Raw genomic sequence first — 12,028 nt, forward strand, 5'->3', positions numbered from 1 at the left:
ATCAGTAATATGTACATTTGTTCAGCAGAACTAAGGAATATCTATATTTTTAAAAACAATTATTATACACGTTTATACAAAGCAATACACATATATAGGTACATATCTATAGTGCATATTAATTGTTATATGCAGAGGTATATGCTGTAATTTTCTGTTTTAGTATGGTGGTTATGTGGGTAAGAGCCAATTCTTGAGTAGTTTTCTGTAGAGATGGTGATTATCCCTGGATCTTATAATGGGGAGTAAAGAGTTCCATAGTTTGGCTACTTGGAAAGAAAAGGATGTGCCACCCATGTTTTTTGTTCTTGTATGTTCGGATTTTGAAGCAAGTTGCTAGAGCAAGGGTTTCTTTGTTGAATGTGTTTAGTGATTTTATTCCTGTTGAAGATTGGTCACGTTCCATGTACCGCTTTATGGGTGATGCAAAGCATCTTGAACGTGGATCTTCTGGCAACTGGTACCCAATGCAGGGCTTTCAAGGCAGGAGAGATGTGGTATTCCATCTTTTTTTTTTTATATTTTCTTTTTATTGATATAAAACAAAACACAAATCAGAACTGATACACAAAGCATATTCACAAGTTACAATAAGGAGTAGGTCATTCAGAGACATTTCGATAAATCTTAGAAGCAATCAGATTAAAGCCCTAAGGCACTGTGGTTACATCTTATGGTGCGGAGAGGTCATCCAGGTCGACACTACGGGGCGGACTACAGATCTCCCCACAGTACATGTTCCAGGCCCCCCAAATCAACAACCATTTCTTTGGGCACCCCCTCGCCACATAGACAGACTTTTCCCGGAACATGCCCCAGTCCATGTTTTTTTCCATTCCAAAGGTGTTGGAAAGGACGTGGCCCCCCACTGTTGAGCAATATTCCTTTTCGCCAACATCAGCCCCAGCGTCACGCAGGTCTTGCCCATTCTTCTGTGGGTTCTCACACATTCAAAAGACACCTCTTTGCCTCAAGCCGGATATCAAGACTCAGTACCTCAATCAGCACCGTATGAATTTGGCGCCAGTATCTCTGGATACTCCCAAATTATATGCATGAACGTTCCCTCTGAGCCACACTGTCGTCTGCATTCACTCCCCTAACTTCGCCCCATTCGGACCACACAGGGCCCAGTGACATACACCCTGTGAAAGATTTTAAGCTGAACCTGTCGCAACCTAGCCGATACGGCCACTTCCCTTGGAGAGGATAACACTTCTTGCCATTCCTCATCATCTTGCTCGAGGCCATCTCTTTCCCACTTTGCCCTGAGTCCCTGGAGGGGTTCAGCTACGTTATTAATGAGTTTTCTGTATAGAGGGATATAGTTTTATCTGGTAGGTACCCATCCAGCAGCCTATCCTCGAGAGGAGTATAGTCCGGGAGAGTGGAGCATGTGGGTATGTTTGTCTGCAGTTCATGACGGATCTGGAGGTAACGGAAATATTCTTAGTTTGCTAGTTCATATTTCTGCTGCAAGTAGTCAAAAGACACCACTGCCCCCCCAACCCACATATCTCCAACGGTCGAGATCCCAATAAGGTCCCATTTGTCAAATCCCTTTGACTTCCAGAGATCACCGGGGTCTCGGAGTCCCAGAGTGGCGTGGCTGATGTCAGTTTCTTGTCCCACCCCAAACTCCTCATGGCATGCCAGATATGTACCAAGTGTTTCATCGGCCAAGTTAGGGGAAAGCGTTTTGGTCTGAAGTAGAGTGCTCTGTTGTAGTTTCCCCCTGGGAGAACCCAGCTATCCATGGCGTAACCTGGGTTATCCAATCTTCGATACGTGCCGTGATTAATAGCTGCTAGATGTGCTGCCCAAAAGTATTTCTTTAGGTCGGGGAGACTGATTTCACCATCATACCCGTTAAGGGCAAGTTTGTGGAGTGCTATTCTAGGCTTCCCTTTCCATAATAAATCCCTCTGCATGCCTTCGATTTCCTTAAAATAGCTGGGAGGCACCAGGTCAGGGAAATTTTGTAGTGCATATAGAAAGCGAGGCAGTGACATCATCTTGAAGAGTGCCGCTCTGCCAAGCAACAATAGTGGGAGCGCTCTCCATGCTGTGATATCTCGGTTCAATCTTTGTAGTGACGGGAGTAGGTTACGATTGTAGCAAAGCTGGGGGTTTGATGTCACATAATTTCCCAAATATTTGAAGCCCTCAGTGGTGTTTTGAATTAGACAGTCCCTGGGGACTGCTGGGTGGTCCCCTTTCAGAACATAGAGGAGGGGTTTGCCCCAGTTAATGGAGTATCCGGAGAATCTCCCAAAGATTGCGAATATATCCAACACTACAATCAGCGACTCCGTGGGAGCAGCTAGGAACAATAGAATATCGTCGATGTATAATGAGATGCGGTACTACCATGACGAAGCCCAACACAATCCCCGTATGGCCGGGTCCCTCTGGATCCATGCAAGGGGTTCCAAAGCTATGGCAAAAAGGAGGGGGAAGAGTGGACACCCCTGTCTGGTACCACGCCCCAATGCAAAAGCATAGATCTTCTATTGTTCACTACGACCTGTGCTAAGGGTTTGGAATAAAGGAGCCTGATCTACTGAATAAATCACTCTCCAAATCCAAATTTCTCCAGCAATGTGAAAAGGTAGGGCCATTCTATAGTGTCGAACACCATTGTGGCGTCTAAGGAGACTACAATTGCTGGCTCCCACAACGTGCCCAGCTGCCCCATCACCCCATGTAGCCTCCGGAGGTTTCAGTGCTGTGTTACGGTGGTGCATGAAGCCCGACTGATATGGGTGCACCAGGTCACTGATTACCTTAACAAGACGGTTAGCAAGTAGTTTAGCAAGGATTTTGGGCTCCGGGTTTAGGAGGGAGATGGGTCTATATGATGTACAGTTCGATCTGGGTTTACCCTCTTTATGGATTGTGACTATCGTGGGTGTTCTTCCATCGTTATATGTAAGAGTAGTCTGGTAGATGAGTTCTGAATCCTTTGTAATCTTTTCATAGTCATTAAAGGTGATCCATGGTAGAGGCTTTTGGAGTAATTGAGTTTGGACAGAACAAGAAAGATAGTAGCCTGGACCTTGTGTGGGAATCCCAAATGGGGGAAGATTCGACACAGAGTTTTTTATAGTAACAAAGGTTGATCTTGCCAGTTTGTACACCTGGGCATTCATTGATAGCTTGGAGCCCATGGTCATTCCAAGGTGTCTTACTTCCTTTGATACTTTAGTCAGTATTCCCAGATCATCAGGCCAGGCGGGAAACAGGTCATCATTTTTTCAATCGCCACACAAGAGTTTTCCATTTTGGAGGTATTCCATTTGAGATGGCTCCATGTCATCCATTGATCCACGGCTCTGAGACAGCTGAAAATAAGTTACTTGCCAATGTCTTTGGGGCATTCCAGTTGAAGGAGTATTTCCATGTTTTCTGCATAGTTATAGCACGTGAGGTAAAATTGATCAATCAGTGCCGGTAATGACTTCATGTAGATGTTGAAAAGCATGGACAAAATGAAAGAGCTTCGAAGGACTCCTGCTTTTGTGGAGTACAGTTTGGATGAGAATGGGGAGGTATGGATGACATTAGTTCTGGTGCGTAGGTAGGATGTGATCCAGTCTAGAGCATTCCCCTCTATGCAAGATTCATAGAGTCTTTGTACTAGAGTGTCATGGTCAACCATGTCAAAGGTAGCTGAGAGGTCCAAGAGAGGTAGCAAAGCAACCCTAATGTGGGCAACTGTGTTCTTCAGGTCCAACCAGATGGCAACGAGGGCAGATAATATGTACCTCTTCCTTGATGGAATACCGTTTGGCAGTCTGAAAGTATGGCATTATCTTCAATAAATTGTGACATCTGGGCAAATGCTGCTCTTTCTATCAGTTTGCTGAAAATAGGCGGCTTTCCAATGTCTTTGGGGCACGAGTTGAAGGAGTATTTCCATGTCATCTGCATAGTTATAGCACGTGAGGTGAAATGATTAATCAGTGCCGGTAATGACTTCAAGTAGATGTTGAAAAGCATGGACGAAATGATAGAGCTTTGAGGGACCCTTGCTTTCATGAAGTACAGCTTGGATGAGAAAAGTGGGGCATGGATGACATTAGTTCTGTTACGAAGGTAGGATGTGATCCAGTCTAGAGCAGTCCCCTCTATGCTGGATTCTTAGGGTCTTTGTACCAGAGTGTCATGGTCAACCATGTCAAAGGCAGCTGAGAGGTCCAAGAGAAGTAGCGCAGCAACCCTGTTGTGGTCAACTGTGATCTTCAGGTCAGATTATGGTCCTCTTCCTGGATGGAATCCCGCTTGGCAGTCTGAAAGTATGGCAATATCTTCAATGATTTGTGACATCAGGGGAAATGCTGCTCTTTCTATCAGTTTGCCCAGGAAAGGTCCATTTGGAATCGGTCAGTAGTTGTCAGGGTTCAGTGGATCAAGGTTTGTTTTGTTCAGTAATGGGTGTATGTATGACTTTTTGAGTTCTGCTGGATGCACCAAAGTCTGCATGTTGTGCCCTATTTCAAAAGGCAAAACAAGCAATTGCAGGTATTTGTTGCACATCACGAATTCCCCAGGGATGAATTTATCAGGTGTATTAATTATCTCATCCTAAACATAATCCGGATCTATAGTTGATTTTTGTGGCAAGTGGTGCATGAACTAAAATTGAAAAGCAAGTGTGATGGTGGTCCAATTTTGCCTTTTTTTCAAACAATAAAACCATCTGGAAAAATTGCACCATTAAAAAGTGATTTGTATATCATGTGCAGATGATCTGGCTATTCCATCTTACTGAACATAGTTTTTGTAGCACATCGTAATTTCAACAACAAACCAAAGTAAATTGACCACATATGTACCTTTGCATCAATTATATTACCACTCTAACTGATACAGTCAAAGAACATCTTATCTCTGCGGGTATTATTTCGTTGAGAAATTAACATTATTTTGAAAACAATCTATTTAATTAAAGCTATTTTAACTTTCTGTTCAAAATCTTTTTATATTTTCAGCTGCTGGGATATGAATGATAACACTGCATTGTGGTGGGTGATCAAAGGCCCAGTGATTGCATCAATAATGGTAAGTCAAATCAGTTGGAAATATTAATTAATTTACTAACATAAATTATCTACATACTAATAAATATGGTGTGCCCAATCGTGAAGAAATAACTTTAATATTAAACAAATTTGAACTCCCTCGCCAATTGTCCATCTAACCAACTATGAATGGTTTCTCCTGGACCCAATTGCTGTGTGTCCATCATTTAACATCAAATTAAGTGTGATATAGAGTTACATACATACATTTATTATGGCTGTTCATAAAATTGGTTTGAGGATTTTCATGGCACAAATTGGATTCAGATGGTATTTACAATCAACTACCAGAACTGTCCTTGTTTTATTTCTCTGGGCATATGCAGGGCTGCCATTTCTACTGCAGCATGTGCAGCGTTCTGTAGAGCTCTGGGCAAGTCATTTATGATGTGACCTAGCGACTAGAGCTGCTGACTTTGGAACCGGGGAACCCAGTTTGAATCCTGGCCTTGGCTCAAGATCCTGTGAATCTGGCCAAATCACTATGCTTGTTAACCATGTATTCAGTTATAGCCTCTGAGTAGTTATAGGACACTTCTGGTAGCTACCATCAGGGTGGTTAGGGTTGTGACTGCCCATTGAAAAGGGATTTCTGTAATGTGTGTGCCTAACAAGATCTTCTTTGTAAGAACAGAAGATGGTTATTAAGTGTTTTCCAGCTATGAATATTTATGTTACTCAACTCAATTTAATTCATAATCTTTATTCAAGTTTATAAATACAATCATAAAAGCCAAGTCATAAAAAATACATACGATTATTTATTACCAAACCCATTCTATTTTGATACACCCATCAAAAAGCGCACCCTAATGTGCGTAAAATTCATTAATTTTAAAATTGGGCATAACTATTTATGTCTCAGATTTTTGTTTTTGGGGCAAATCATAACAATATGTAATGTATTGTTGATTGATGTATTGTCACAGTTACACAGGGGTGAGTCAGATTTCGTAAAACAACCATGATTAAAAGGGATCAAGCAAGGGAATAAATTTAGCCAGAAGTAAGTCAATATATGGTGTTGATATCGTGTTACATTCTAGGTCAAGTAAGGTTTGCTATTACTTACAGTTTGCACTAATATTGCACATTGCATGGAATGTTTCATTAGTGCAGAATCCTCACGTTCTGATGCCAGCTTATCCCTAAAGACAGTTTCAATCCATTTCCCATCAGGGTGGGTTATGGTAAAAGGATTATCATACAGATCAGACCTCCCCAAAGGCCGAAGATTATGCTCCAAGCATGCCAGTCATGGTATCCGGGAGGATTTTTCTAATTTCAAGCAATTCTGCAAAATCAGTCTATTAAGACTAAGGGGGTCATTAGGATGGCGGGCGGACTTAGTCCGCCCGCCATCCTATCAGATTATGGGACTGCCTGCCATAAGGGCGGGGGTCCCGTGGGGGGTATTTGGATGCGCCCACCACAGTGGCGGGCGCATACTGCCTTTTTTAAATTGTGGCAGGCGGTGCTCTCAGCACCGCCAGCCACAATGCTAAAAATGCATGTGATGCATTTGCATACACAAAGCGGCAGGAACTGTGCGGTGCCTGCCGCATTGTGTATGCAAATGCAGGGGGGTACCACAGGCACCCCCCATGTGCACCCCCACCTTGCCTTCACCATGGGGGCCCGCAGGGGGACCCCAAAGTGAAGACCGCCTGCCTTTCCGTGGTGGCATTGCGTTCTGCCCGTCATCCCAATGGGCCCCCAAGTTCCTCCTTTACCCAAATTAAGGTATAAAGCTTTAGAGGGCAGAGGTGCAACTGAGCTGTAATAAAATCTAACCTTAATTCTTCATGTACAATTTCATAAGGTACACTTTGTGGGACTCCCATGAGGCCCCTTAAAAATGTGTTTTTCGGCTATTTGAAATGAAATAACTCCACCATACCCTCAGATTCCACTGCCGTAGCTCGCTAGTGGGAAACACTTGCCCCTATAGATTTCTAAAGTATATTGTATATGAGTGCACCCAGGCCTATGTGAGGAATCGCCAATACTAAATTTCGCTCTATTAAAGGATAAGACATTCAGATTTATGTTACTTAACTTTCTATAGAGCCATGGCGAATAGTAGATATCTTTAGGCACTGCTACAATACGGCACCATGTAAATAGATTACAAGAGTATGTCTTTTTCTACTTTGCTTATTTTGCCAGACCTAGGTTCCTCTGCATGCACATTCGAGAGTTTGTAGCTGCACCTTCATATAGATCATGGCTGTAATTGTACAGTGCTGTAACTCATTCAGCCCCCAGTGGGTAACTCTGTTATGTTGCAATTGCACTCCATCATGCCCAAGATGTCCTCCATTTTATGCAATGTCTGTTCCACATTCATCACTCTCCTATTGAATAGCTCCTTCTTAAATTCCACTGCTTTTATAACCAAGTTACGTTTTCCAGTGTTTGAGGGATCTTCACTCACATACTTTATAAATCGCTCTCTCATCTATTGACTTCATTCTTGTCCACTGATTCATCCAACCACCTAGCCTACAGAGGTTTAATTGTGAGAACATGTTAGAAATTGGGTTATTGGTTGACTGTGGTGTGAGCCCTGGTTAAGCAGCTACCACAATCCTTGTCAGGATAAGTCACAAGTGTACCCCAAATTAACCTTTGCTCTTACCCCTGGTACCTTGGCACACATCAGTCTGGCTTAACTTAGAGGCAATGTGTAAAGTATTTGTGCAACACACCAAACAGTAGAACAGTGAAAACACAACACAAACCCCCCCCACACAAGGTTAGAAAAACAGCAGAATTTAAGAAATAAAATAAAATCAAAACAACAAAAATCCTATCAGTAGAACCGGATTCATGAATTTTTTTAAAGTAAAGTGTATGATTGTGCCTAAAACCACAAAGCGCTATCTGGTCGGACTGGACCAGGTCAAAGTCAAAAGCTCAGGCCAACAACGATGGAGCGCAGGTTGGATAGAGTCTCAGATTTGTCCCGCTGAAGGTTTACCTTCTCAAGTTTTGTGCCAAGAGTCCCATTCAGGTTGGACAGCATCGTGGGGAGCCAGGAGAATGTCATGAGTGTTTGTCGGTTTGGGGCGAGGGGCAGGCTGGACATCATAGACTGATGAGTTGGAGCTTTGAATTGGCAGTCCCCTGCAGGCTGTCAATGCTGCATGGATTTTACGGTCTGATGGTGGCTAGTGCTGGATTTCAATGTGAGCAGCACTGTCTCTGTATGAACAGGTCCATTTACATTCACGAAGAGCCCAAAAGCTTGATCTCAAGAGCGCTGAGCCCCACCAACGGTCCAGGACCTGCGGAGCAACACTTGGGTATTAGAAACTCACTTCAGCTGGGGCCAGGAGTTAGTTGAGGAGCCTTGAGGTCAGTTCAGGAGGCCAGCAGACTAGCTCTATGAGTCACTTTTCGGTCTCTGGTTCAAGATGAAGTTGCATGTCTAGTTCTACTTTCGCAGGAAAGAGAGCAGGAGTCAGCAAACCTGGGCAGCAACTCTTTTAGAGGAGCAATCCAGCAAAGTGGCAGTACTTGTAGAAGCACAACAGTCTTTCTTCCTGCCAGAGTATCCACAGGCCCAGAAGTGTACTGAAATGGTGTGTCAAGTTCAGTATTTATACCCAGTTTGGCCTTTGAATTGGGGGAGATACTTCTAGAGGTTTCCCTTTGAAGTCCCTGTGCATCCTGCCTTCCCTGCCCTGGCTCCAGACTAACTACAGAAGGTATGCAGCCCTTTGTGTGGAGTCAGGACACATCCTATTCAGGTGTAAGTGGGCTGTGTACATATCCTCCTCCCATCCAGCTAGTGATGGTCAATCCAGACACATTTAAGCTCCCTATTGTGAGGAGGAATACACAAAACTCAACTGTCAGCTACACCCAGTCATGTGACCAGAGACAGGCTGCAGGCACCAAATGATTGAGGCAAGGAAATGTCAACTTTCTAAAAGTATACCAGAAAGGGGGAATACCTATGCCTCTTGTGGGAACACGTTAATGTACAGCAAAGAGAAAACCACATTAATTAGTTAACTCAGACATTTAATTTATGTCATTTGCTTTCAGACTTTTTCTGATGTGATTATTTTTTAGAAAAACAAGGAAAGATACATAGTCAACTTCACATTGAGCAAACAAATTTCTTGCAGGGAAAAGCAGCGAAACATTATATACAATCAATAAATTGAAACAAGTGCAATTGTGCTATCAAATTATAACAGTGATAAACAATTATTTCAAAACAGTGAGAAGAAACAGTATCATCAAGGTGTGTTTGATGGATGAAAATGAGTTTAAAGTCTTATTCACTAACAGCCCAATTTCCTGTTATCATGTCATTACAAAAGAACATTTTTATAAAAGCACAGGAATGGGAACCAAAAATGAATTTGGACAAGCGCAATGACTTATTGCCGACGCGTTTCGAATCCCAATGTGTGAATCATTGGATTCTCATCAGGGCGTGGGAAATTATCCGCAGATACTGTTTGAAAAAGGAGAAAAAGGGATAGTTTTAGGGTGATAAGCCTTACAAATTAGTGCAAAGAGCTTTGTCCCAATGAATACACCCAAGGGTGTAACATACCTCATGTAACCAATGATTTTGGTCACTTTGTCATTTTTAGAGCTTTAGTCATCATGCAACATGGATGTCAACCTGCAAAGGAGCAACGTTGTTGGAATAAATAATTTATTTTAATGTAACCAAGGGCTAGAACTATTCAGGGGTAGTGGTGAGTATTTAGGCAGAAAAAATTACCTTCGAATCTGATGCGTCCGCTCAGAACTCGAGGTGGAGGAAAGTGGTTTCGATCCCAATATTCTGTCCCTCACACGATCTACAAGCGAGAATTAACATGTATTCTTAGCCACCAATTTTTTTAAGTCACTATCAGCGCCAAGCCTGAAAAACAGGGTTTCTTACTTAGTTCGCGGTTACTTGCGAAGAGGAGTTGTATTCGTCAGCAGTCCAAAAGTTTGGGCCCCCGGTATGTTGTGTTCACCATCTACTATGAGGGCTAGTCACCAAATATCCGAATGAATCCTAAAGGCAACGAGTACAGAATTACTGAAAATGCCTCGTGCGGTGCAGCGCGTGTGTATGCGCCAGCAAGGACGCGGGTCTTACCGTGAGTCCTTAATTTGCCGCGGTGTCTACCAGGTTTGGAGCAGGAAGGCGGTGCGTTTCCGCTGGTGTAATTCTGAAAAAGCACCCGGAGGTCACGTGGGGCCGCTGGCCAATCTGAGTGTGTGGAGGCTTGGGTTGGTGGCGCTAAGGTTTGTGGGACTGGTAGTTTATGTGCAAAATGCAATTACTGGTGAAGGCGGTGGAGCCATTCATATCCTGTTGACTTCACTCAATACATTTAGCCCATTATTTACACAATTGAATTTCATGATGAGGTACGCCTCTTTGCGTAAGAGCGCGGCCTCAATGTCTTGTGAGCAGTGTTTGGGGTCTACCCATGTGAGTACTGTCCATTTGAATTCACTTTCACCATGGTTGTTATTCATAAAATGTTCTACCATGGGTGCAGAGGTAACTTTCTTCTTTATCCTCGATCGGTGTTGCGTGATCCGTACGTTAACTGCTTGACACGTTTTTCCTATGTACACTCTATTGCAGGGACATACCACGGCATAGATGACATTCTTAGTCCTACAATTTGTGAACATTTCATGTTTCCATTTGACCCCGTCATGATCAAATGTGTTGCCTTCCAAGGTGGTCGAACACGATACACAATTGCCACACTTGTGTGCCCGCTTATTGGTTTTAGGTTCCACTGTGATATAAGATCACTTTTTTGTTTTGGAATGTAGCTGTCAGCCCTGATCAAATGCTGACCAATGCTACTATTTTTGCGCATGGCGAAAATGGGTTTCCTTAGAGGTTGTTCCAAATCTTCCAATAAATGCCAATTCTTCAGAATAATGCGTTTGAATTGATTTGTGTGTGATCCATAAGTCGTGACACACACTAGTTCGTCCAATTCATTTTTTTCTTTATTTTGAAGGAGATTCTCCCATGGGGTGAATCTGGCCCGTTTTTTCGAATGCTTAAGGAGTTTTTTGGGGTAACCCCTTTTCGCCATTTCCGCACAAAAATTGGTTGCATGTTGTTCAAAATCTGCCAAATCTGTGCAGTTTCTTCTGATTCTTAACATTTGCCCAAAAGGGAGGTTTTCTTTCAAGCACTGTGGATGCGAGCTTTTGAAATGGAGGATGGTGTTCCTATCCGTGGCTTTTTTGTGCAAGGTAGTTGTTAGGATGTCATCGCTGACGCCTACTGTGATGTCCAGGAAAGTCATTTTGCTTTTGCTTGATTCAATAGAGAAACTGATGTCTCTATGTCTTGAGTTTAGCCAATTGTAGAAATGGTCAAGTTCAGTCTGGCTCCCCTGCCACAGGAGCCAGACGTCATCAATGTATCTAAGCCATTGACTTATGTGGCCAACAAATGGATTGTTATTGTATATGAACCTCTGTTCATATTGTGCCATATAAAGTACCGCCATCTCAGGTGCGTATGGGCAACCCATGGCGATGCCCTTTAATTGGACAAAGAACGCATTTTCGAACTTAAAGTAGTTACTACGTAACGTGATTTCAGCTAACGATAGAATAAATGACACCCATATGATGGTTACCCTTGACGTTACCTCACTTTATACTCAAATCCCTCAAGATGAGGCGTTGCAGGTCTTAGAAATATATCTTGATCAACGAGAAAGACCGCATAGAGTCCCTACTTCATTTATTCTATCGTTAGCTGAAATCAGAGGTTCAGCTAACAATAACAATCCATTTGTTGGCCACATAAGTCAATGGCTTAGATACATTGATGACGTCTGGCTCCTGTGGCAGGGGAGCCAGACTGAACTTGACCATTTCTACAATTGGCTAAACTCAAGACATAGAGACATCAGTTTCTCTATTGAATCAAGCAAAAG

General features: G+C 42.9%; 1 protein-coding gene across 4 annotated transcripts in view; it reads left to right on the forward strand.

Annotated features, from left to right (window-relative positions):
* Positions 1-12,028, forward strand: part of ADCYAP1R1 (ADCYAP receptor type I) — an 857,256-nt gene that overhangs the window by 639,500 nt on the left and 205,728 nt on the right. For all 4 annotated transcript variants that reach the window (XM_078665292.1, XM_078665293.1, XM_078665294.1 and 1 more), the window contains exon 11: positions 4,995-5,064. In XM_078665292.1, the coding sequence (XP_078521418.1) occupies positions 4,995-5,064 (70 nt within the window). The remainder of the gene's footprint in view (positions 1-4,994; positions 5,065-12,028) is intronic.

The sequence above is a fragment of the Lissotriton helveticus genome, chromosome 10, assembly GCF_964261635.1.
Source record: "Lissotriton helveticus chromosome 10, aLisHel1.1, whole genome shotgun sequence".
Taxonomy (NCBI): domain Eukaryota; kingdom Metazoa; phylum Chordata; class Amphibia; order Caudata; family Salamandridae; genus Lissotriton; species Lissotriton helveticus.